The sequence below is a fragment of the Aplidium turbinatum genome, chromosome 9 (assembly GCF_918807975.1).
Source record: "Aplidium turbinatum chromosome 9, kaAplTurb1.1, whole genome shotgun sequence".
Classification (NCBI taxonomy): Eukaryota; Metazoa; Chordata; class Ascidiacea; order Aplousobranchia; family Polyclinidae; genus Aplidium; species Aplidium turbinatum.
In genome coordinates, this window is record NC_137480.1 from 20,301,326 (window position 1) to 20,323,781 (window position 22,456).

The 22,456-nt window shown below is 36.8% G+C and overlaps 1 protein-coding gene and 1 long non-coding RNA gene across 2 annotated transcripts; both read left to right on the forward strand.

The window, feature by feature from the left end:
• Positions 1-499: 499 nt before the first annotated feature.
• On the forward strand, positions 500-2,598 carry LOC145777667 (uncharacterized). The gene is made up of 3 exons (XR_014290345.1): positions 500-901; positions 1,028-1,183; positions 1,493-2,598. It is a non-coding gene; the product is annotated as an uncharacterized LOC145777667 (long non-coding RNA).
• A 3,669-nt stretch (positions 2,599-6,267) lies between these two features.
• LOC145777028 (serine/threonine-protein kinase 26-like) lies at positions 6,268-19,174 on the forward strand. The gene is made up of 11 exons (XM_082588295.1): positions 6,268-6,404; positions 8,509-8,610; positions 10,169-10,297; positions 11,001-11,057; positions 12,556-12,664; positions 13,112-13,269; positions 13,473-13,658; positions 14,100-14,239; positions 14,747-14,906; positions 15,234-15,370; positions 16,878-19,174. The coding sequence occupies exons 1-11, from the start codon at positions 6,369-6,371 to the stop codon at positions 16,903-16,905; spliced, it is 1,242 nt and encodes a 413-aa protein (XP_082444421.1). The 5' UTR covers positions 6,268-6,368; the 3' UTR covers positions 16,906-19,174.
• Positions 19,175-22,456: the final 3,282 nt, after the last annotated feature.

The following is a 22,456-nucleotide window of genomic DNA, read 5'->3' on the forward strand; positions in this document are numbered from 1 at the left end:
TTCAGATATAGATTAAGTTTGAAAGAGCAAATGTTCTGTGTGGCCATTTTTTTCCTAGGTCTGATGTTAGTTTTCTCTCTTTACAGCTTTAAAGATTTTTATGAAATACCGATAATGTTTCTAAGTTGTATAGCTTGGCTTATTAAACAGTTAGAATTGATAGACTAGTTTTCAGATGTTATGGAGATAATTGAATAATGGAAAATCAGGATCAAGCTTTTTATAATGAAAGTTTATGCATCAAATGCCAATCTCATAATTTATCAAAGCTACAAGAAGTGAAACGAGGTGGACTGAAGACATTAATCAGCTATGCACAAAACATTGGTGACAGTCATCTTTATCAATATCTAAAAGAAAAAGAAGAGAGCGAAAGTAGTTGTAAGGTGCATGAGGTGTGTCAAAAATTACTTGCTGTTTGCTCATGCTTGGAGTGGATATGATACAACTTCTGCAATATATCAACAAGGTACCAATATAATTAATCAGCTTTGGTAGCAGTACATTTTAATCCTGCTTTCAGTGTTTTATCTATAGTGTTTGTTACAGTGTTTTATATATTTCTGAACTGCTTACCATGCTTGTCTGAAAGTACATTTTTACCATTTTCTGATCAGCTTTTAAAAGATATGCAAGAATTCAGATGGCAGTCATTACCAAATCCACTCAATATTATTCTAATATTGTAATACTTTTATTTGGAATGCCAATGTATGGAGTGTATGCACACATTATTTGGTGACAATGATTAATTATGTCATCTGTCTTGTTGCTTAGGAAAGCTAAAGATGTTCAATTACCTGAAGAAGGAAGAATTTCAACAATCTGCTGATGTATTTGGGTGATTAGATTCTACACGTGAGCAAATAGCTGATGCTGGAAGAGATTTGTTATTGAAAAGGTTAGTTACTGGGACTGTATTGGTGCACAGTTAATTAAGTAAGAAGAAATGAAAATGTTGCTGAGTAGCCTACCAGTCTGAATGAGATTCACCGATAGTAATGCTATATTTTGTTGATCCATCAAGCTTTAGTGCAAAACCTGCCGATTCACTTGGCCAACTACGGTACGTCAAGTACATGCAGATGGTTGCAACAGCTTCCACTGTTCATCCTGAAAGATAGCCACCCACCGAAGGTCCGAAGCTGCAATTCGTTTTCATTCCTTCAGAGTACATTTGCAGGTGAAATAATAGTGCGTAGCCTAATGGTATTGTAACACAATACCCGTAATCATTTAGTATAAAAGCGTCTTTGCTTTATAGATTATACCACTTGAAGATATTTTTCAAGAATTGTTTATTGTCGGTAACTTCAAAATATTACAGCAAATTGCGCTATTAAACTTCGGTAAGGAAAAGATGCAAGTTATAGCAAAACAAGTTGCGTTATAATATGACTAGCATAAACATGTGGTGTAGGCTACTACAAATCAAAATTTTTATGGCAGCAAGACTTGATTTATTTAAGTTGATATAAAACTGTTGCTTCAGGTATGTCAGTGGAAGCATCTTGACACTGAAATCTTGGATCTCGCACAATGGGGATGGAAAGCTGACGCAGCAGGTGCAGTTATGCCAATAAAGGCCAATTTAGATCCGGCACCAGAATGGCTATTGAACGTTGTACGATGCAATGCAAAGAAGGAACAAAAAATCAGTGGGGTAGCTGCAGCTGCAGAAAACATGGCTTAAAGTGCGTACAGCATGTGGAGAGTGTCGTGGGGAAACTTGTTGCAATCTCAGTTGTGTACAAGAAGACTGCCCTGAGGATTGCGACGGTTTGATCATGTTTCAATAAATGATCTGTTCTGCCAACAAATTAAAATCAAAATTTTACAAGTGCTCCAGTAATATTCAAAACGTTCTATTCCGTTCATATTGTACTCCAATGTATGCATGTCATCTGTGGGAAAATTATCATCAACGTAACATCAATCGCCTGCGTGTTGCCTTCAATAATGCATTTAGAATTATACACAATTTGCGTAAACATTATAGCGTACGTGAACATCAAGTCTTGTGCAACATTATAACATTTCATGCATTACTTCGGAAATATGTTTTTTCTTTTGTTGGAAGATGCGAAGTATCCGAGTGGTTAGCGCGTTGGGCTCGCATTCGAGAGCCTGCATGTTCGACTCCAGCCACCCGCACTTGCTATTGTTTCTCTGGGCAAGAAACTTTACGATCATTGCCTCTACCCAGTGATCGATTTCGAGTAATGGGTAGTACCAAATTTAAGTCATAAGTAGAGTAGACAACCGGAAACAAACATTGCCGTCGGCTGCAGCGTGGGTCAGGTGTATGTCGGAAGGCGTACACCGATGCATAGCGCTCAAGTCCGCTTTTCCGCAATGCAGGATAAAGATAAACAAACAAACTCTATTGTTGCCTCCCTGATGAGGTCCGATTGTCATCGTATATCAAATTATCGTCTTCATTATAATAATTCTATGTATGCTGATATCTAGTTTTGATGGCTGCCATGTCATCTGATTGTTTTTATCGTTCTGAATACTTTCAGTTCTTCTAACTTGCAACACTACCGTACCATTGTCTGTAAACTTGTAACATTAGATAGCCTATTTAGTGAGATTTTGTGCATTTGCAGTTTGTGTATTATTTCGTTGTTGTTGTTCGTTATTTGTGTATTTGCAGTTTGTGTATTATATCTTTGTTTTGTATATTGACAGCTTTGTCTGATGCAAATAAATATTATTATTTGTGTAGCCTATTGCCCAAATTTGAGCTACCCGAAAGATTCCACTGGATAGTTGAGCTGTACTCCTCAGACATGGCATATCCACTAGCAGTGTGAGTCGAACTTTCACCGTCGACAAGAACAATAGTTACATGCCTTGGGCACTGGCAGCAGTGACCGAGTGGTTAACGCGTTGGGCTCGCAGTCGAGAGCCTGCATGTTCGACTCCAGCCACCCGCACTTGCTGTTGTTTCTTTGGGCAAGAAACTTTACGATACCCAGTGATCGATTTCAAGTAATGGGTAGTACCAAATTTAAGTCATAAGTAGAGTAGACAACCGGAAACAGACCTTGCAGTCGGCTGCAGCGTGGGTCAGGTGTACGTCGGAAGGCGTACACCGATGCATAGCGCTCAAGTCCGCTTTCCCGCAATGCAGGATAAAGATGATAAAACAAAAACACTCCACGGCATAATTATTGAAGTAGCCTAAAGTTTTAAAAATTTTCGCATTTTTTGTATAATGCCCATAATATACTCTAGCCACTTGTAGCGTTTAGTTTCGTCATTAAACCGGACCTGGGGTCAAAATGCCCCCTTGAATCATTATATGAAGCTCCGTTATGTCTAAAAACGATTTTTTTAGAACAAATGTATTGGATCTGCAATTAGCAATGGGCTGAGAGTAATAGGTAAGCAATTTTAATTTGATGACGTCAGAGTGACATCATTTAAATATAAATAATATTTTATCAAATGTGAGTTGTCTCTTTCTTATACACATAGGGAAAAAAGTTAAAAATGAGCCTAAAAACTTGTGCAAAAAGAAAAATACAGTTTCGCCACTAGCGGCGCATGGTGCTGCTTCAAAAACGGCCATAACTTTTTTTGCCAAGGGTCTCTGATTGGAGGAGAGTGAAAATCTTAATCTAGAGGAGTTAAGCTTTCCAACGATACCTAATTTGTTAAGGTCGCAATTTATTCCAGGTCAATACGTTTTACGCTTAGACTAGTAGCCTATTACTGCTTTATCATTTGCGCTGACATGTTCACATTGGTTTCCATAAAAGCAAGACGTTTAGCGGACGGAAGCCGTTAGGTGAATAGACTTGTTCAGATATCCGTTGACAAACTTTCAAAGTTATGACAAAATAGACATTGCATGCGACATCCGCTCTGATGCTTTAACAAGAAAACTGTAATTTTTTTGGAAAAGTATCTAAGACTACTTGTAAATAATAATGAAGTTTTTCTTCTGGCATAGGCCTAGACCTAGGCCACTTTAAAAAAAAAAAGGTAGCCTATGCTTTCAAGACACAGATGGTAAAGACCTTCGACTTCTCAGAAATCTCTACTGGGATCAATCAGCAGCAGTCCGGATAGATGGCGAGCTGAGCAAGTGGACACAAATTCGGAGAGGTGTTAGACAGGGGTGCGTAGTTTCACCTGATCTTTTCTCACTCTACGGCAAAATGATCTTACGACATCTAGATGACGAAGAAGGCGTCTCTGTAGGCGGACAACACTTCAACAACATAAGATACGCAGACGACACAGTAGGTACTAATCGCCACATCAAACTCTAGTTTACAAAATTTACTCAACATAGTCATTAAGCAAAGTGAGAACCTTGGACTTAATTTGAATGCAACAAAAACCTTCTGCATGACCATCTCATCAAAAGAAATAACTCCAGTATGCACTATCAAAATAGAAAATACAACAGTCTCACAAGTAAATAGTTTCAAATATCTGGGTTCTGTGGTCACTTCGAATGGTCGATGCTGGAGCGACGTAAAATCAAGAATTGCACAATCCAAACAAGCTTTCATCAAAATGGACAAAATACTGAAATCTAATTCAATCTCTCTAAACACTAGAATAAAAATTTTACATGTGTACATTTGGTCAGTTCTGCTATATGGCTGTGAATCCTAGACTGTATGCCCGAAGATGGAGAAGAAGATCAACAGTGCTGAAATTTGGTTCATTCGTAGAATGATGGGAATTAACTGGATGGATAAAATCACTAACGAAGAAGTGTGGAGACGCTCTGGGTGCACCCCTGGCGTCCTCATCACAACTATCAAAAAAAGGCAAATGACATTTATCGGGCAGGTCTACCGCAAACGCGGAATTGAACACTCGGTAATGATGGGGCGATTTCCTGGTCAGAGGCACCGGGGACGTCCACGTTTGGAAATCTTCAAAAATCTTTCAACAGGACAAACCAAAATTTTGAAAACCTAATTAGAAGTATGGACAATCGATCGTTGTGGAGACTCACGGTAGCCGACGCCTTATTCAGGCATGGCCGATGATGATGATGCTTTCTTATTCATTGTTATTTACAAATTACCTAGACCTACTTTAAGGCTAGCCTGATAGGCTACCCAACAAAGCGAACTAAAGTAGCCTACGATATATTGAATAAATTTATACAAACCTTTACAAAGTTTAGATGGTGGGTGCGGCCCATATTTTAAAGAAGGGATAACCTGGAAGAATAAAATTTGAGAAAGCATTGAGAAATGACTAGAAAAGCTTTCAACGTTAGTTTAGAATCAATAGGCTAGTATTGGCCCACCTTAGATGACCTGCCATCTTGTGTGTGGCTTGACGAAACATGTCAGCATCGTACTCGTAGGCAGGCCCGGATTTAAGGGGGCCGGAGGGGGAAGGTGCTCCGGGGCCCCCCTACGTGGAAAAACGTGATTTTGTGTTATTTTTTCTTTGTTTGTTTGTTGTTTTTCATATCTTTATCCTGCATTGCCGGAAAGCGGACTTGAGCGCCATGCATTGGTGTACGCCTTCCGACGTACACCTGACCCACGCTGCAGCCGACGGCAATGTCTGTTTCCGGTTGTCTACTCTACTTATGACTTCAATTTGGTACTAGCCATTACTCGAAATCGATCACTGGGTAGAGGCAATTATCGTAAAGTTTCTTGCCCAGAGAAACAACAGCAAGTACGGGTGGCTGGAGTCGAACATGCAGGCTTTCTTTCAGCCTTTGAAGGTTCTGAAAATGCTGTGCAGTAGTGGATTAATGCTACTGTAGATGTATTGGTAGGTTTTCGTGCCGTAGGCGCAAACAATTTTTTTGCACGAGGGCCCTCGATTTAAAAGTGCCCCGGGCCCCCCATCAGCTAAGTCCGGCTCTGCTCGTAAGCTACTTTATTTCAGTAACGTTGGAAAATACAATGGTTGGGAAATAAGTAGCCTATTTAGAAAAATTGTATTTAAAAAAAAGTATGTGAACTCATTGAACTGAGTCGAGTTTTAAACGTTTTTAAACGAGTTTAAACGTAAGCGTTTTAACCGCATTCGCGTTTTGTTTACAAAATTTTATTATTTCAAATTTTTGTGGAAACTCTGGTTTAGGAGCGACTATAAAAAAAAATCGAAGAACTTTAGTCTACTATTTTTGTCAACCTGCTGCTACCCTAGGGTGATTAGAAATAGAAAGTTAGTCCCGTTTTTTATTTTTTATTTGAGGTAGCAAACAAGAAATTTTTTTGATGGGTTTGGTGCGTTACATATGTTATTGTGCATTTTATGTACAGATACACCTTCTAACTTGATATTGAAAAATAATAATTTGTGTATGTCTTGATCTTAAACTTCCACAAGATAAATTTTTCAGTGCGTCATCTCCTTCAATCAAGATGGCAGACTCTTTAATTTCTGTACCAAAACAACAGGTTTGGATAGGTTACCGGTTTTTGTTTGTATTTTACGGTACTGTACCATAGCATACCATTTAGATTAGTAAACCACTTGAAATACTTTTTTAGTTTCTGCGCTTTAACACTATTATGCCTTAACCACAGTTTTAAAAAATCGAAGTTATCGTGCTTGTTCTAATGTTTAAGAAGTTTTTTTTAAACTTTGCGTTGGTGAAACCTACAACATTACTCAGCGTAATGTCTATAAATATGGGCAACTCCCAGGATTAAGCCCAGAAACAAGCTTTCTCAACCCTAGTACAGAGATTTCTACAATCAATGCTAATTTAGTTGCTAGTTTTTGTATAGGCTATTAGAAAATATGGTTTTGAAAATTTTAAAGCAAACTCTGGTGAGTTGTGGTGTTCAAAGAAAGTAAGTAACCTATCGAAAAGTGATTAATAATGTGTCAGGTACTTTCAAGCTAACTGAGTGGTGATATTGATGACTTGTTTCTATTTAAATGTTTTTAAACTTTTAAAGTACCGTAATTGGTTAGTGATAAGTTAATCAGTGTTTGAATCAAATTTACTGCGGGCAAAACCATAAAGTAATGCTTGAATCCTTAACATCAAAATTGCTTAAAGTGTAGTATCATATTGTGTTCTTCGTTGATTAGACGTACCAATTGTTGCTTACTTTCTTGCAATGCTTATGTTGGTCAAAATATATTTTATAGCTTACTATAGAACAAAAGAACACTTTCCTTAATTTGTTATGAATTAGCCAAGTTGTAAAGACTATTGTTTTCCTTTTATTTATTGAAATGTTCTGACAACATGTTTTTGGTATTTTAAAATCATGATAAACCAAATTATTATCCAACATTGTATTTTCACTAGTCGGATATGTTTTCTAAGCACTTGCCAATGAAGCTTTTGTTGGAAGCTAAATATCATGACTGTTGCCTATATATAGCCTACCTGTAAATATTTAAAAGCTCTTGTTAGATTTGTCATGCATGCATTGCATGGTAATAGGTTAGTTTAATTGAGTAGTGGAACAATTATCGGAGCTGGTATACAAGTCCCCCCCCCCTGGTAACTCATGACAAAGACAGGACTCGACCAAACATATAGGGTGAAACTACTTTACCCTTCCTTTCTGTTTACACACTTCAATCCACATATTTCGGTCAATTCCTCTTTGTCATGAGTTGCCAAGGAGGGGTGGGTAGGGACTTGTATACCAGCTCCCAATTATCTAGTATTTTCTGTGGCGTACCATTACACTTAGAGCTCGACCGATATCACTTTTTCAGGCCGATACCGATATTTATGAAATTTTTAGGCCGATACCGATATATATCGGCTGATATATATCAGCTACGAAAAATTTGTTACCAATAAAGTTATTAAGCAACAAACCAGTCCAAGAAAGTTTATGCATTAGTTGCTGTAATGAAAAAATCATTTTTAACACTAATCACAAAAAAACACCTTGCCTTATCAATATTACTCGGAGATCAAAGCCAGACATTGTGACGTAAGACTTGAACTAAGTTGCGCGTGCTCCCATCGATTCTTAGCGAAGAATTCACCTTTGTTACGTTGATTCAATGTTATCAATCGTTGAAGCAACGTAAAACTCGAAAGTTTTCCTGCTTGAATGGAAGCTAAGGGATACAGTATTAACATTTTCTAGATGCGCGCACTAGAATGGACGGGAAATTATATTCTCGCAACAATTGTTCGTGCTATGCAAGCACGTTTGAGCAACTTGTGTTTCTTCTAAAGGCATGTATGGCTGGTTTTGAGTGTGCTTTTGCTGGCCGATGTTTATCGGCGAAAAATAGCCGATACAATATATCGGCTACACCTAATATCGGCCGATACATATCGGCTGACCGATATATCGGTCGAGCTCTAATTATATACACTTTTAAATTTCGTTTCATTGACTCACATCTCCCAATGACTTTGTGTTTGTTAGCTCTACTCTAGTTTGTTATTTTGAGCAGAAGTTTTTTTTACTACTTTCTGCTGTCAAGCTCAATTCTACCATTACATAGACACATGTTATGATCTTTGCACCACAGAATTGTTTAGATCTCACTAATCATTTAAAATTGTATATTCAGAAAATGACATTAGATCCTGAAAAACTATTCACCAAACAAGAAAGAATAGGAAAGGGATCGTTTGGTGAAGTTTATAAAGGCATCGATAACAGAACGTCAGAGGTACGGTAATGCGTTTGTTTGAATTTTAATATTTTTCATTACATGTATATTGTATACACAGGCGTCGATTTTTTCTTAGAAGAGAGGAATTCTGGGTGGGCGAGAGTTTTCAAACAGATTTCATTGAATGTGTATGTTCGCAAATTCGCAATGGTTAGTCTTTCTCACGAAGACTGCGTGTAGCGTCGCTGCAGCAATTAAGCTTTCATAGGTTTGATATTTACTTTCTTGCGCCTTGCGATCTCATGAGCGCTGCTAAACTAAACAAACTTCTTCTATGTTTTCCTTTGCGACTTAAAAAGCGCGTGACTCGTGACCACTGACCAGTCATCTTTAAAGTGGCGCCTTCGGATTTGCCGCAAAATGTTCGGACAGTTGACTACAGTAACAAGTACCATCAGGGTTAAGACGCATCCACTGGAATTCGGAAAAAAGCTTTTCTTTGCAACACACGACCTTCCCGAGCCAGAAAGTGATCTGGCAGCATGCTAACGTCAAATGGAGCAGGTAGAGATCCATGGCTCATGCTGTCTTCTACAACTACCGGTGCATTGCCTGAGACATTGACTTCACCACTGTCCATCCTTGAAGCACTGCTTTTTTCATCAATGTCATCTCTACGTTCATTCGCTCTGGACGTGGCTTCTTCAGCGTTATCATCTCGAAGCCTTTTGGAAGCTGGTTTTAAGAATGCGCGAATGTATGTTTGACTTTGCTTCACGTTTAACTTTTCAATAATGAAATGACAACATCGCGCAGTGCTCCAATTTATACCCAGCAGCAAGTTTGTGAGGAAAGATTTGTAAAAAGCGATTGTTTCAGTACGTCTTTAGTTTGTATCGGTTATTTTATTGTCATGTTCATTATGATGTCATATTCATATTCTCTTACGCTGACCCGGAACTGAAGTTTGATTGTGACGTAACGAAAGTGACACCATTCGGAGAAAAGATCAAAAGTGGCTTTCTCTCACCAGGAATTGCCAGCGTGTGGCAGTTGCCGTAGCAACAACAATGCAGTGAGTACCGCCTTTTTTCAACGCAGCGTTGTTGCGAAATTGCTTTGTTCTGTCGGACACCTAACGAGAGACATAGCGTAAAACAAGAAGTTGCGCTGCAGTTGGTTGGATAATTCAGCGTTTAACAAAAACGGAAATAATTGTAACGAACACTTCATAAGTGTCATGAATACAGGGTGGGCGAAACATGTTTTGCCCACCCTCGTTTCACGGCAGGGTGGGCGCCGCCCATCTGGCCCACCCTATTTCGACGCCTATGCATGTATATATATATATAAGCTTTTTAAATTGTATATAGATTCATATACTACATTTTGTTAAAATATACATTTGCTTTGACACTAAAGGGCATATTTTTTTAATATAAATTGTTGGAAGTTAAGTTGATCCAATTAAATTAGCGCAAAAGTGCCCTCAGTATTTACCCATTTTTTTCTGTGAGAAGTGATGTTTTATTTAGCTGAGATGCTTCCTGGAATTTTGAAAAACATTTCTGTGTTATTAAATAAATCATTGGATCATCACATTGCACAATTACAGGTTGTAGCCATCAAAATCATAGATCTTGAGGAGGCTGAAGATGAAATCGAAGATATCCAACAAGAAATTACAGTTTTAAGCCAGTGTAACAGCTCTCATGTGACCAAATATCATGGATCATATTTGAAAGTATGTTCTGTTAAACTTGTTAATTGTTAACATTATTAGTTTAGTAAATGGTGTGTCATTTTAACACGTAAAATAAGTTTAAATTTTTTTTAAATGTTGTTTGATTTGACCTCCAAAGCACAATTTTTGTACCTGGGGAGGTATGCCCCTTAAGGAGGCATCAAACAATTTTCAAGGAAGGCGTGAGCTTTACAATGTCATTTAAACTTTTTGCAGTGTGAAGCTTGGGCTGTTTTTGCCATTATATAGGGTGATAAAGCCAAGTGTAAGCAAATATTTATTGAAATAACAGTACATGCAAACAGGAAAAAAATTACGCATATGAAGAAAAATACTAAGAAAAATATATTACAAAAAAGCAAAATGTACACTTATTTTTCAATATATCTTCCCTTTGCTTTCACCAAACGCCTTAGTCTGTTGTGCACTTGACTGCTTTTAGTGTTACACTTGTTTAAAATCGGAGGAAGGGGGCACAAAGCTTGTGATCATCGCTGAAGTGAGGCGTTTCAGAAAAAAAGGATAAGAACCACTGCTGTAAAGCAATGAAGTCTTATACAATAAAATGGCAGTCTTATTTTCAATAGTCATCAGTTTTGAACAATGCCGTTGTTGCGTGTGTTCTCATGTAATGTATGCCTGCTATCTTACTGAGATTAGTTATGTTGCGCAATGCGCATTTATATCACAATGTTTTCTTCAGGGATCAAAGCTTTGGATTATTATGGAGTACCTAGGAGGCGGTTCTGCTTTAGACTTGGTATGTATACAAAGAGTTATTTAGCTTAGGTTTTAAGCTGTATGTAACATTTTCCTTGGCTGTTCTAGTTTGAAAGTTTTAACGGTTTATTCAGTAATCACCCGTGGCTTGCAAGCAGTACTTGTACTTTGCATATACTGCAAAAGTGTAATGTTTAAGAATGAAGAGGCATAGAATGATTGGTTTGAGTTCTTCCAAGTGTAAGTCTCTATGCTTTATATATATTAGGATGTTGCCATAAGTGAGTTGGTGTTTTTAACTGAATTGTGTCCATTGCGACTACATCCAGTATGTGTGCAATGCATGAAAGGTTGATCAATGTGGCTTCTACGTTTCACCAATGCAATCTCAGCTGGTCTACATGTTAAAATGGTTTTGTCTTCAGCCAACCAACTTATTGATATCTGCCAGTTTTGTGCCCAATCACTTGTAGATTACTTTCACTTTTTCCAACGTTAGTTTTTTGCTTTATTTGCAAATGTGCTGAACGATGCACCTCACATATATTTATAGCAAGATTAGGTGAAACACAAACTTTAATGTAATTTTATACTTTGTAAGTTGAAACAAAACTATTTTGCATTGGCTGGGAAGGTTAAAAGGTGGTTCGTATTTGAAAAAGGTTTGGTTGACGCAATGCTTAAATAACAAATTATATATATTCCTTTTTTGTCCTGAAAAGTAGGCAAACAAATTAAATAAAAGGCAAATAAAATTCACTAACCATACCTAATTCTAACAACAACAAACTATGCAAAGCCTCATTCCAGCAATCAAATCACAACATTAGACATTCTGTCAACCAATTTCATGAAAACTACAAACATCTTCTGCACTGCACTCTCACTTTGTCTGCTACTTTTTGATTGACAGACAGTGTCAACAAAGCAAACAAGTAATTATTGTATGAGGAAATATATCTTTTTGGAAACTTTTGGAAACTTGATGCAGCAATGGGATTTCTAGGGACGTTTGTCTTATTATTTTGTCAGAGGTCCTAAAATGGGCTCTTTAAATCATACATATTTCAAGAAGATGTGCTCAAAATAGTAAAACCTTTGACACGGTGAAAATCCCAGACCCCAGTCTGACAGAATCAGCAATGGCATGTTGACGGTGGCATTAAGGGTTTTGAGCGTGAAAAGCTACCAGTACAGATGTTGAGCATGTTTTTTTGAGTTACTTTTTGCCTGATTCAATTTTAAGTTCGAAATCGACAGGGCACCACAAAAGCTGGCAAACTTACGTTTATGTAGATTGTACAAATGTACAACTTTCTCATTGCAAAATAAACTGCTAATTTTGTTTATCTGAAATTTCATTATTGGACTTGTAGCTCTGTTGTAAACATATATCTTCTTTAAAAAAAGCCCATTGAAGCATAAGTTATGTGGGGTATTTCATGATCGTTGGCGGATGTATATTCATAAATCGAATAAAGTAAAGCTAAGGTCTTCATGAATAGAAAATTATGTCAATTTGTCGCTGTTTTGTCAAGATGAAAGCCGGCTTCTTTGAAGAACCTTACATTGCGACAATACTGAGAGAGATCTTAAAGGGTTTGGAGTATCTACACAATGAAAGAAAGTTGCATAGAGATGTCAAAGGTAATCTACACTAAGACGCATCACATTTATTTTTGTATGACCGTGCTTTATGACCGTTTTCTTTATTTTTCCTTTCTATCCGTAGATATTAAAGTAGTTTTTTGACAGGTTTATGTAAATTTTGTGGCTAGCCTATTTTGGTTGAAGATTTATTTCTACAATAAAACTCCCTAAACTCGAACAACATTCAAATAAGTTAAAAAAAATTAAATTTTACTGTTTTGCAATTTCTATAAACTTCCAAAGGCTGGTTTGGAATGTTAATACTTTGCCGAATATGAAGTTGAAAGAACTGAAGAGCCACCGATCTTCAGCTTGCGAGGGATTGGAAATGACGAGCCTATTTGCAAAAATACCCTGTGCTATTGAAAAAATCCATCATTCTTGGTTTGTATATAATTCAATCATCATACACTTTTAAGTTTTTAACCGAGTGAATATTACCAGCTGCCAATGTACTTCTTTCTGAGAACGGAGATGTGAAGCTAGCAGACTTTGGCGTGGCCGGTCAGTTAACAGACACGCAAATAAAACGCAACACATTTGTGGGAACTCCATTCTGGATGGCACCTGAAGTGATCAAACAGTCGGCATATGACTTCAAGGTATGTTTTGACTTCAACATATGAGTGAGGAAATACCGCATTTCATGACTTGTAATATGCTAACGACTGTTGTTGGTTATTCAAGCCTTCAGTTTGTTGTGCGAAACGGTTAAATTGCTTTCAACTTTGGCGCCCTACTCGGCAACTTTGAAAAAAAGCTTCGGTATAACTATAACAGATCTGCTATTTCACTTGTCATCCAGGCTGATATTTGGTCGCTTGGAATTACGGCGTTAGAGCTTGCCAAAGGAGAACCTCCTAATGCTGATCTTCATCCTATGAGAGTTCTTTTCCTCATTCCTAAAAACAACCCTCCCACCCTAGAAGGATCCTACAGCAAGGACTTCAAGCAATTCGTTGAGGCTTGCTTGAACAAAGATCCTAAATTTGTAAGTTAACTTGTGAACTATTCGATGGTAATTGTTTAAGAATATAAGAAAAGCCAACAATAAGATTGTTAGTGATGACGTAGACGCCGATATCTCTCAATCTCCGTTCTGGTTACTCGATAAGGATAAAAAGTTACGCAAGGATCCTTCATTTAGATTTTAGAATGTCACCGAACGATTAAACAAAGCTAACAAGTAAATAAAATTAGCCTGGTTTGAAAACTTGTATAATGATAATTGGTTGTTAAAGCTTATTTGCTACCTTAAATGCTACTTCGCTACCGTAAAGGCTGCTTCTTCAATACCTTATTCAAATAAAATCACAATAAGATTATTGTTTTACAATTTTTCCGGTATATTTGCCTGAAACGTTTGAAGCTATCTGCTATCATACTTTTCAACAATATTAACCTGCGCATCCGTCTATTGTTTCGTTTGCAGAGGCCAACAGCTAAAGAATTGTTGAAGCACAAGTTCCTCAAGCAAGCCAAAAAGACCTCCCACCTGGTAGACTTGATAGACCGATTCAAAGCTTACAAGGCCAACCATAACGACACTGACAGCTCTGATGATTCGGATAAGTAAGTTAGCTTTCGATTTCCGTAATGAATGAGACCTTGATAAAAGTGTTTGATTTTCAAATTAAATTTAAAATGCTTCATTTCATTGCAAGATATAAGTTTCAAGAAACACAAGCAGAAGCACAGTAGTTTAATACCAAATTTGATTCTTTTTGTGTATTGTCATAACTCAGAATATAGCTTGTTTGTAAGAAAATCCAAAATTTTATTGCTACTTACTCTAAACTCACGCCAGCTGCTTGAGAACAGCTGACTAAATGTCTTTCGCTGCTTCTAGCTAATCAGATTGGATTGTTCAACACTGAACGTACTATGGCGTTTCTTTATGTGAATCGTATGTTATTGTGGTGTGAGCTTAATACAATTTTAGAATCTGATTGGATGATAAAAAGTTATTTCTCTTTTTGATGATAACAGTTATTGGGAAGCCGGTGCGATTTTAATAAAAGTTGTAAGTACAGTATTTTCAATTGACCCACAGTTTTTAAACACTTTGTTTCTTCCTAGCGAACAAGGCAATGACGAATCGAACGGATCATGGACGTTTGACACGGTTCGAGGCCCGAGTGGGAAAATTTATGGTGAAAATGGTTTAAGCAATGAGAGCATCACAACCCCCTCCCAATCACGGTCCCTGACAGAGCTTGTGGCACCCCTTGTTAAACAGGTGATTGAGTGTCATTAAAATTATCGTTCACACCAACATTGGTTACACCATGAAGAAAGGTGACACTTCTTTGATGTTTTGCATCTGGCTTTCATTTTGTTTTCTTGGAATGAAACAAAAATCTTCCAAGTAATTAATCGCAGCTGACGACGTTATTTTGATGTCATATTATTGACTAAATGGAGTTTTAACTGACTTGAGTAACTTACCCGAGAATTTATCGTTAGTAGGCTATTGAATATTGATGCAATTTAAACCTATATTATAACATGCAAAATATTGTTTTTCTTTCACGAGTATTTTGCACACAACTTCCAAGTATTTCAGCTTAAAGAAAATCGATTTGAAAATGAATCACGGCATGTGGCGTTGGATGCCATTATCAAAGCATTGGAAGAAGCCGAAGTAAAAAACCCAGGGATTACGGACAGCCTTGTAGAAGGTGTGGTTACCAGATTCAGAAAGTGAGTGCTGACACTTTTTGTTTTGTTTATAAGCTTACTCTTTTCAGGGTTGTTGTGAGAAATTTTAACTTTGAAAGCACGCCGTCTCGCATCAGTATAATCGGTAAATCGTTACCGACACAATCTCTCCATCTTTTCTTAAGCCTTAGAATAGTGATTCTCAACCTTTTTGTCTCCACAGACCCCTTTTGGTGTCCTCAAAGCGGTCGCGGACTCCTCAACAAATTTATCTGAAATTTTATTCTATTGCACTTTAGGTAGAGAGGTAACTTTTTTAAACTATAAACGGACGTAACTCAGCAACAACACTACATTTAACATTATAAAAAAAACAACAAAAAAAGCGAAGGTTTTTTGCTAGTCATACAGCCCTTTTCAATCCTATAAGGAAAAATATTGTGAAAGAAATGCTAAAGAATCATACAGTAAACTGTCTCTCAAATGTTTAGATTTCACCATATTTTTGCTGTGATACTGTATGATTCTTTCGCATTTCTGTTAAAATATTTTTTCTTATATAAACTTTCACGGTCCCCCTGAAAACGCTTTTCGGACCCCAGGTTGAGAACCACTCCCTTAGAATCACTCATTCTACGTAAAAACCACATCTTGTAGCTTTCTAAACGCTTCTTCATTTCTGAAGACAAGTGTCCATTTTGTCCATGCTTCGCAGCCGTACTTCAATAGCGGAAGGCCTATCGATTAACAACTCCTATACATGGTTTTGAATAATTTTAAATGATGAACATTGAACATACTTTGCATTTTGATTGCGTTAATGTTTGAAAAAGATGCACGCCTTAAATCAAACAAATTCACTGACGAGCTATGTACACAAATATGTCGAAAACACATAAAGTATGTCGGAAATGTTGTGTAATGGCTAACAATGCAATATGTCCCTTGCTCTTATACCGTGAGATATAGTGAGTGTTTTCGATCACACCTATCGTCCAAACGTTTTTCGAATGTTCTACAGTTTCTTCATCTTGGGCGCGTTCGGCTTTTCCTGATGCCTGTTTTAAATCAATCTGGCTGGTGAATCTATTTCCGAATGGATCCAAGACTTCATGAGCAATTTCAATGCGACATTCAAACCATTCTCTCAACTAAACTCTCTCAATTTTATGTTTTTGTCCTGGGTGACTTATGATCATCTTTGGGTTGTGCTGCTGAGCGGAAAGATATGAATGGCTTGTCAATTTTACATTACCTCTAAAAATGACCTAAGTAACATTAAAAAATCTAACTTAGAAAAAAAGTGAAGTGAACTAAAAGAACTGAGGTGCCATAAAACCATGGGGTAGACACATAATTTAAAAACGACAATGGAAAGTTTATAAAACAATTTTGGTAAAGAGGTGTCTATGGTTGTCTATGGTTGAAGACATTGGAAAGGTAGTTAAAAAATAAACATTGCACTTCTTTAAATTGATGTCTATCTCAGAGATATCATTTCAAGAACATAACAAAAACATAATTTGACTGTTTGATTGGATTCTTTCAGATACAACGAGCCTCCTACCCACCGATGAGGTCCGTCTATGCAATTCTTCACTTTTCCTTTGTATTTTGTCTAAGAGGACAATGTGACTTGGGTTGCAATCGGCGTTTTGTTGTTGGATGCACCGTTTCTACATGAACAGAGCTTCTGCAGATGTTTTAACGTATTACTATTACTTGAATAAGTATAATTCTTAAGATAATAGCGGTTTTATCATTCAATCATTTAAAATTTCAAACCAGACGTTTTGTTAATTTATTATCGTTAATATCCCAGACAGCAAAATGTATCATTTTTACTTTGGTTCAACGTCTGCAGACGTTGAATCAATGTCAAAGTGACGGATCTTGTTGTCTAGGTAAAGCCTTTTCAGAATGAAAACCAATCGTTTTTTACATTGATTCAACGTCTGCAGACGTTGAATCAATGTAAAAAAACAACTGATTTCCTGTCCGGGTTGTTATTGCCGGTTTTTCCAATCCGCTTTTGTCTACCAGAAAACTTTCCTTATCGCAATGATAAAATCCACACTGTTTATCACAGACGTTTATGAGTGCGTTGTCCCTGCCGTTAAATTCTGTTGTTACGCCCAACGCTCACCGTTTTGTCATAGCCTTGTGCACAGAAGCGTTTACGAAGAGGTCCAGGGCTTACTTTTAAACCCAGGCCTAAGATTATTTTAGGAACTTGGATCTTTCCAGAAAGGGCGAGAACTAAGAAAACATTACATTCTATGGAGTTTTTTTTGTAAAAAGCTTGAAAAAGCCTCCTTGGAAAGTTTTGGCCAATCTGCAGCTATGATCTCTTTTAGTTTGTGATGTCTGTTTATCATACTTTTTGTTAGTGATTGCCATTTGATGCTTTAAGTCTAGTCTGAGTATGTTTCAATAAGCATCGATTGCGGTGGCTGCTTTCGTTTCAATAATTCTTTGTTATGAATGTACAAGGTAATTATTGTTAACCAATTACATGCAAGCATTTTTCGCATTGTGTAATGGCAGTCAGTTTTCCACCATCATGGCAGTCAATTTTCCACCAAGCACACTTCAAATGTGTGACAGAAAATACAAACTGCTCAGTTCCACGTGTATTTGCAGCGAAGCAGTATCAGTCTTGGTGAATAAAAGTCCTACTTCTTCCAGTTGAAGATCTGCGATTTTATTTTCTCGAATGTTATTCTTGGATCTGCTGTTGTATCCGCGTTTGCAGTTGTTTTTGTGCAATTTTAAAGTCTGTCACTTGTGCCTTGAAGAAGACTTCCATAAAAATATTTAAATGCTCGCTGTTTGCCAGAAACCATTCATCTCATAGACAAAAATTCGCTATTTTTAGGTTGTGTGAATCCATTGTATCATTTGCGACTTGCGAGTATCATTTCCATTGTATTAATCTACGCTAATTACCATTAGCGTAGTTTGTGTGAAGTCAGATTTCTTATCTCCGTACTAAATTTTATTGAAGTAACCCAGCCAGCAATTTTTTTGCTTTGTTTTAACGTCTGTAGACGTTGAATCAATGTAAAAAAACGGCTGATTTGCTATCTGGAAATGAAACCACTTTGAACTAGTATCACTTTCACGAACAAGATTTACTTTGTGCGATTGTACACAAATTTAGGACTTTGCTTCAGAATGGTATATTGTTTGTTGTTCGTTCACTTGAATGAAGATGAACGGTAGTGATATATATCAGTCGTGTTTTTGTTCAGTTTGTAAACTTCAGAAAAGACGTCTAATGTCCCAGACAGCAAATTAAACGTTAAATCAGTGTTAAAACGGTTGATTTGCCGTCTGGGATGATAGAAACAGCATAAAAACAGTAATCACATCGTTTCAACATTGGTGGGATCGGTGGAATGATACCATGCCCCATATTTTGTATGACCCTGCCCCCACCAAATACGTGGAAGTTAGACAATGTTCTTATGATATTATAAGTTTTTATATATTTTTCAGACGTAGGATGTTAAGATGGCTTTGAAGGTTGTGTGCGTAATGAGAAAATATGTTATTTTGATGTTATTGAACATGAAGCAATTTAACTTTTGATGACTTTAACTCAACCTGCAAAGGTTGCCGTTTCTACAACGTTTGAATCGATGGCACTGAAACGATATACTAAAGGCAAATTTTGCTATCTAGGTATGTGTGTGTACTATGACGTAATCTAGAGTTGAATGTCAACTCAACAATTTCATTTTCTTCCGTTTTTACTTTTGCGTTCATTTTTTTTTCGTTTGAAGTGCTATTGTGATGTATCGTCTATTAAAAGAGAACAGAAAATTATCACACTGTAGCGAATTAACTGAAATGCGAGTTTATTCCTGCCTTGTTATTTTTAACCGTAACTCGATTTGGAATATTTTGATAAATAACTTAATTAAATCAAAATTGTTGCGATTATTACAGCAACTTTGGTGAGCCAACAAAGGCTATTTGATAAAACTAGAAATCCCTCAATATCCATGAAGACCAGCTCCACTTCCTGGCTGTAATGATGGGGAAACGCTTGGGTAAAGTCCTAGTGGGCTAACGGAGCTCTGACACTAGTGGTCTGTGCTAGTCAAATCATGCCTTAACAATTAACATACCTCATGAATAATACGAAAAAGACAAAAGTTTTACAAGTGAACCAAACCAGATCTCTGTTTAAAAATATTACAACAAGGCAATATAAATTTCTCGGCCATGTAATAAGAAAGCAAAAACTGGAGCATCGATCTCTTTCTATAATTTGTAAAAAATTTGGAAGGCGGGTAGCCTACCTGGCAAACAAAGACAAACTCATCTAAAACGATTAAACGACAATGAAGAAATAATCATTCATACAACACATCATAGGAATGATAATTGGTTTAATTGTTATTCATTCGAGGCGTCGATGCCTGGTTCAGGCAAGGCAATTGAAGAAAACTTTCTCGATGAAAGCCTACTCTTTTTCAAAGAAATACAGGGTGTTTCAAAAAAATTGACATCAGTGCAGTCTTGTGCTGTGCAGTCTTATAACTTTTCCAGCTATCGTTTATACGTTCTCAAATTTTAACAATATGTAGCCTACAGATACAACCTAAAATTTTATCTTAATTTATTGGCGTTTTTCTTTTTGAATGTAGAAATGCTATACAATAGCGTAGAAAAAACATTTTTGTGTAATGGAGTATGCTAGAACACAGTCGGATAAGACTGTGCAGCGTGCATGTGCGCAACGATCTGGAAGAAAAGGGCCAGATAGAAAGCAGATTTGAACATGCCAGAAAAAGCTCGAACAAGAAGGTTGCTTGTGCAGAGCAAAAGGATCTGGCCATGAAAAAAAGTCAACCGGCTGCATCTGGCAACTCTGGATTGAATGTTTCCACATGAAAAAACAACATTGGCCTAATTTTTTTTAGATTAGATCTTATTCTTTAACCTTCACAAGCAAGAAAAGAAGCAATAGACAAATTTGTGAAACAGTACAGTAGTGATTGTTTGTTCATGGCTACCTGGAGGTTGGGCCGTAAGGAATATATTTGTTGTATAAGAATTTTGCAGATATCTTTTTGGTTTACTGTTGGCCTTCACAAAAAGTTCAGTGAACATATATTTCAGTAGGCTAAAAAAACAACCAGGTTTGGTAACTACAAATAATTTATTAGTAGAGCTTTCGCCGCCGTAAAGGCGGCTTCATCAGTACTCTTATTCAAACAGAATCAATCATTCTATTCTATTTGAATAAGAGTACGGTACTGATGAAGCCACCTTAACGGTGGCGAAAGCTCTACTAATAAATTATTTGTAGTTACCAAACCTGGTTGCTTTTTTACTATTTTTTTATACATTTGGTTGAATCCTTTTACATGGATCCTACAAATAATACGGTATATGTTCTGCAATTCTCTAAACACCGAGAAGCCAGTAACTAGGTTAAAGAGTCTTCAGATACATTTTATTACTTTGAACATATATTTAACTGGGTTTCGTAGGTAGGGAAAATCCTGTCACAGTTGCGCTTCGTTTGACATATCGACCTTCTCCGTGCAGAAGATTGTTGCACAAGAATAGATTAGATTTGTTTGGTATTTTTTCGTCCTACTCATTCATTTTGCCTTCTTGTTAGTCATCATTGTGTTTTAAAACAGTTTAGATGACTGAAGTGCAGTTTTGTCAAGGTTGAATAAATTGCATATGTCTGAATTCTGTTCATGCTTCAAGTTGGTTGGTTTTGAATCTTTATCCTCAGACCTCTATGCTCAGACTGATAAAACCTTGATAGGTTATTCCCGGTAGTTTCGCATACTTGTAGAAGCTATTGACATAGGTCAATTACCGAGATTGACAGAGCGAAGTTTTTCCGATTGTTAAAGTGTTGTTGCTCGGAAATTATTTCATTTAATAGATGTCGCTGAATGGAGAGCAGTCCTTAGAATGCGTTGCTTAACACGCCCACACCCCAAGAGTCGAACCAGCGCTGTTTGATCTTGAAACTTCTTTGTTCCAAAGTCACGCGATAATCAACTGAGCTATCGGGGTGGATGAAGCTATTAGTGCAGACTTAACCAGGGTATACCTACCTATTTCTGATGGATGTAGTGCAGTCGAGAATTAATTAATCTCTCTTTTACCGACAGTGTTAACAAGTTTTATTAGCTTGAAGAAGTAGGAGTATTTGACAGATACTCTAAAACTGTAGTGGCCAAACTTGCTTTATACTTGAGCTACATATGGTACAATATGATCATCAGCCAATTTTGATTACACAGGCCATAAATTAAGGGCCAGAGTTTGATTAGCTATTGATTATACAGGTCATAGCCTAGAGCTTTAAAAAACTACACTACTATAAAAGATCAACACTTTGGCATTTATATTTACTCAGGGTGAAGTTTGTCACATAATATTTATATGTAGTGATGCTGTGTGGGCTACAAGATGTTTTAATTTAGGTGGATAGAGCATTAAAATTGAACCTAGTCGTTTCTTGAGGTGTAGATTTGTCAAAACTGCACTGTGTTTTGACTTCTTAAACTTTAGCAAAGAATATCATGACTTACAAGAGGAATGAGTACCTACCGGTACGTTAAATTTAATAGGCTATAGAACCAACAAGAATATTTTTTTGGAAACTTTTTCATAACTCAAATGTACTGTAGTCAGAGATTTATATGTCATTTTCAAAGTACGGTAATTTTTGAAACATTTGTTAAACATGAATTTACTTTCTACATTTTTGGTTCTTTGTTTTTTTATTTAATCTGTGTAATTCTAGCAATTTTATTTTTACTGCAATCACTGCCAGTCTTTTACTTCAGACACTAGGTTAATGATTAAAGAATTCCACATTTCCACATACAGCAATAGAGCTTGGCGTTAGGAGCTAGTATACAAGTCTCCGCCCTGAAAAAAATACCATGATGTCATGGACAGGAATCGACCAAACATATAGGGTGAAACTGCTTTACTGTTCACACACTTCTACCCATGTGTCTTGGTTGATTCCTGTCTATGATGTCATGGTATTTTTACCAGGGCCAAGGCGGAGACTTGTACAATGTACACTTGCTTCCAGTAATAATTACTTCAACTTCAAATAGTTTTACAAGAAAC

Bases quoted from the DNA above. Each gene is read 5' to 3' on its own strand.
- LOC145777028 (XM_082588295.1), top strand. From the start codon at position 6,369: ATGGCAGACTCTTTAATTTCTGTACCAAAACAACAG. The intron at 6,405-8,508 runs GTTTGGATAGGT...TTGTATATTCAG, and splicing joins TTTCTGTACCAAAACAACAG to AAAATGACATTAGATCCTGA. The intron at 8,611-10,168 runs GTACGGTAATGC...GCACAATTACAG, and splicing joins TCGATAACAGAACGTCAGAG to GTTGTAGCCATCAAAATCAT.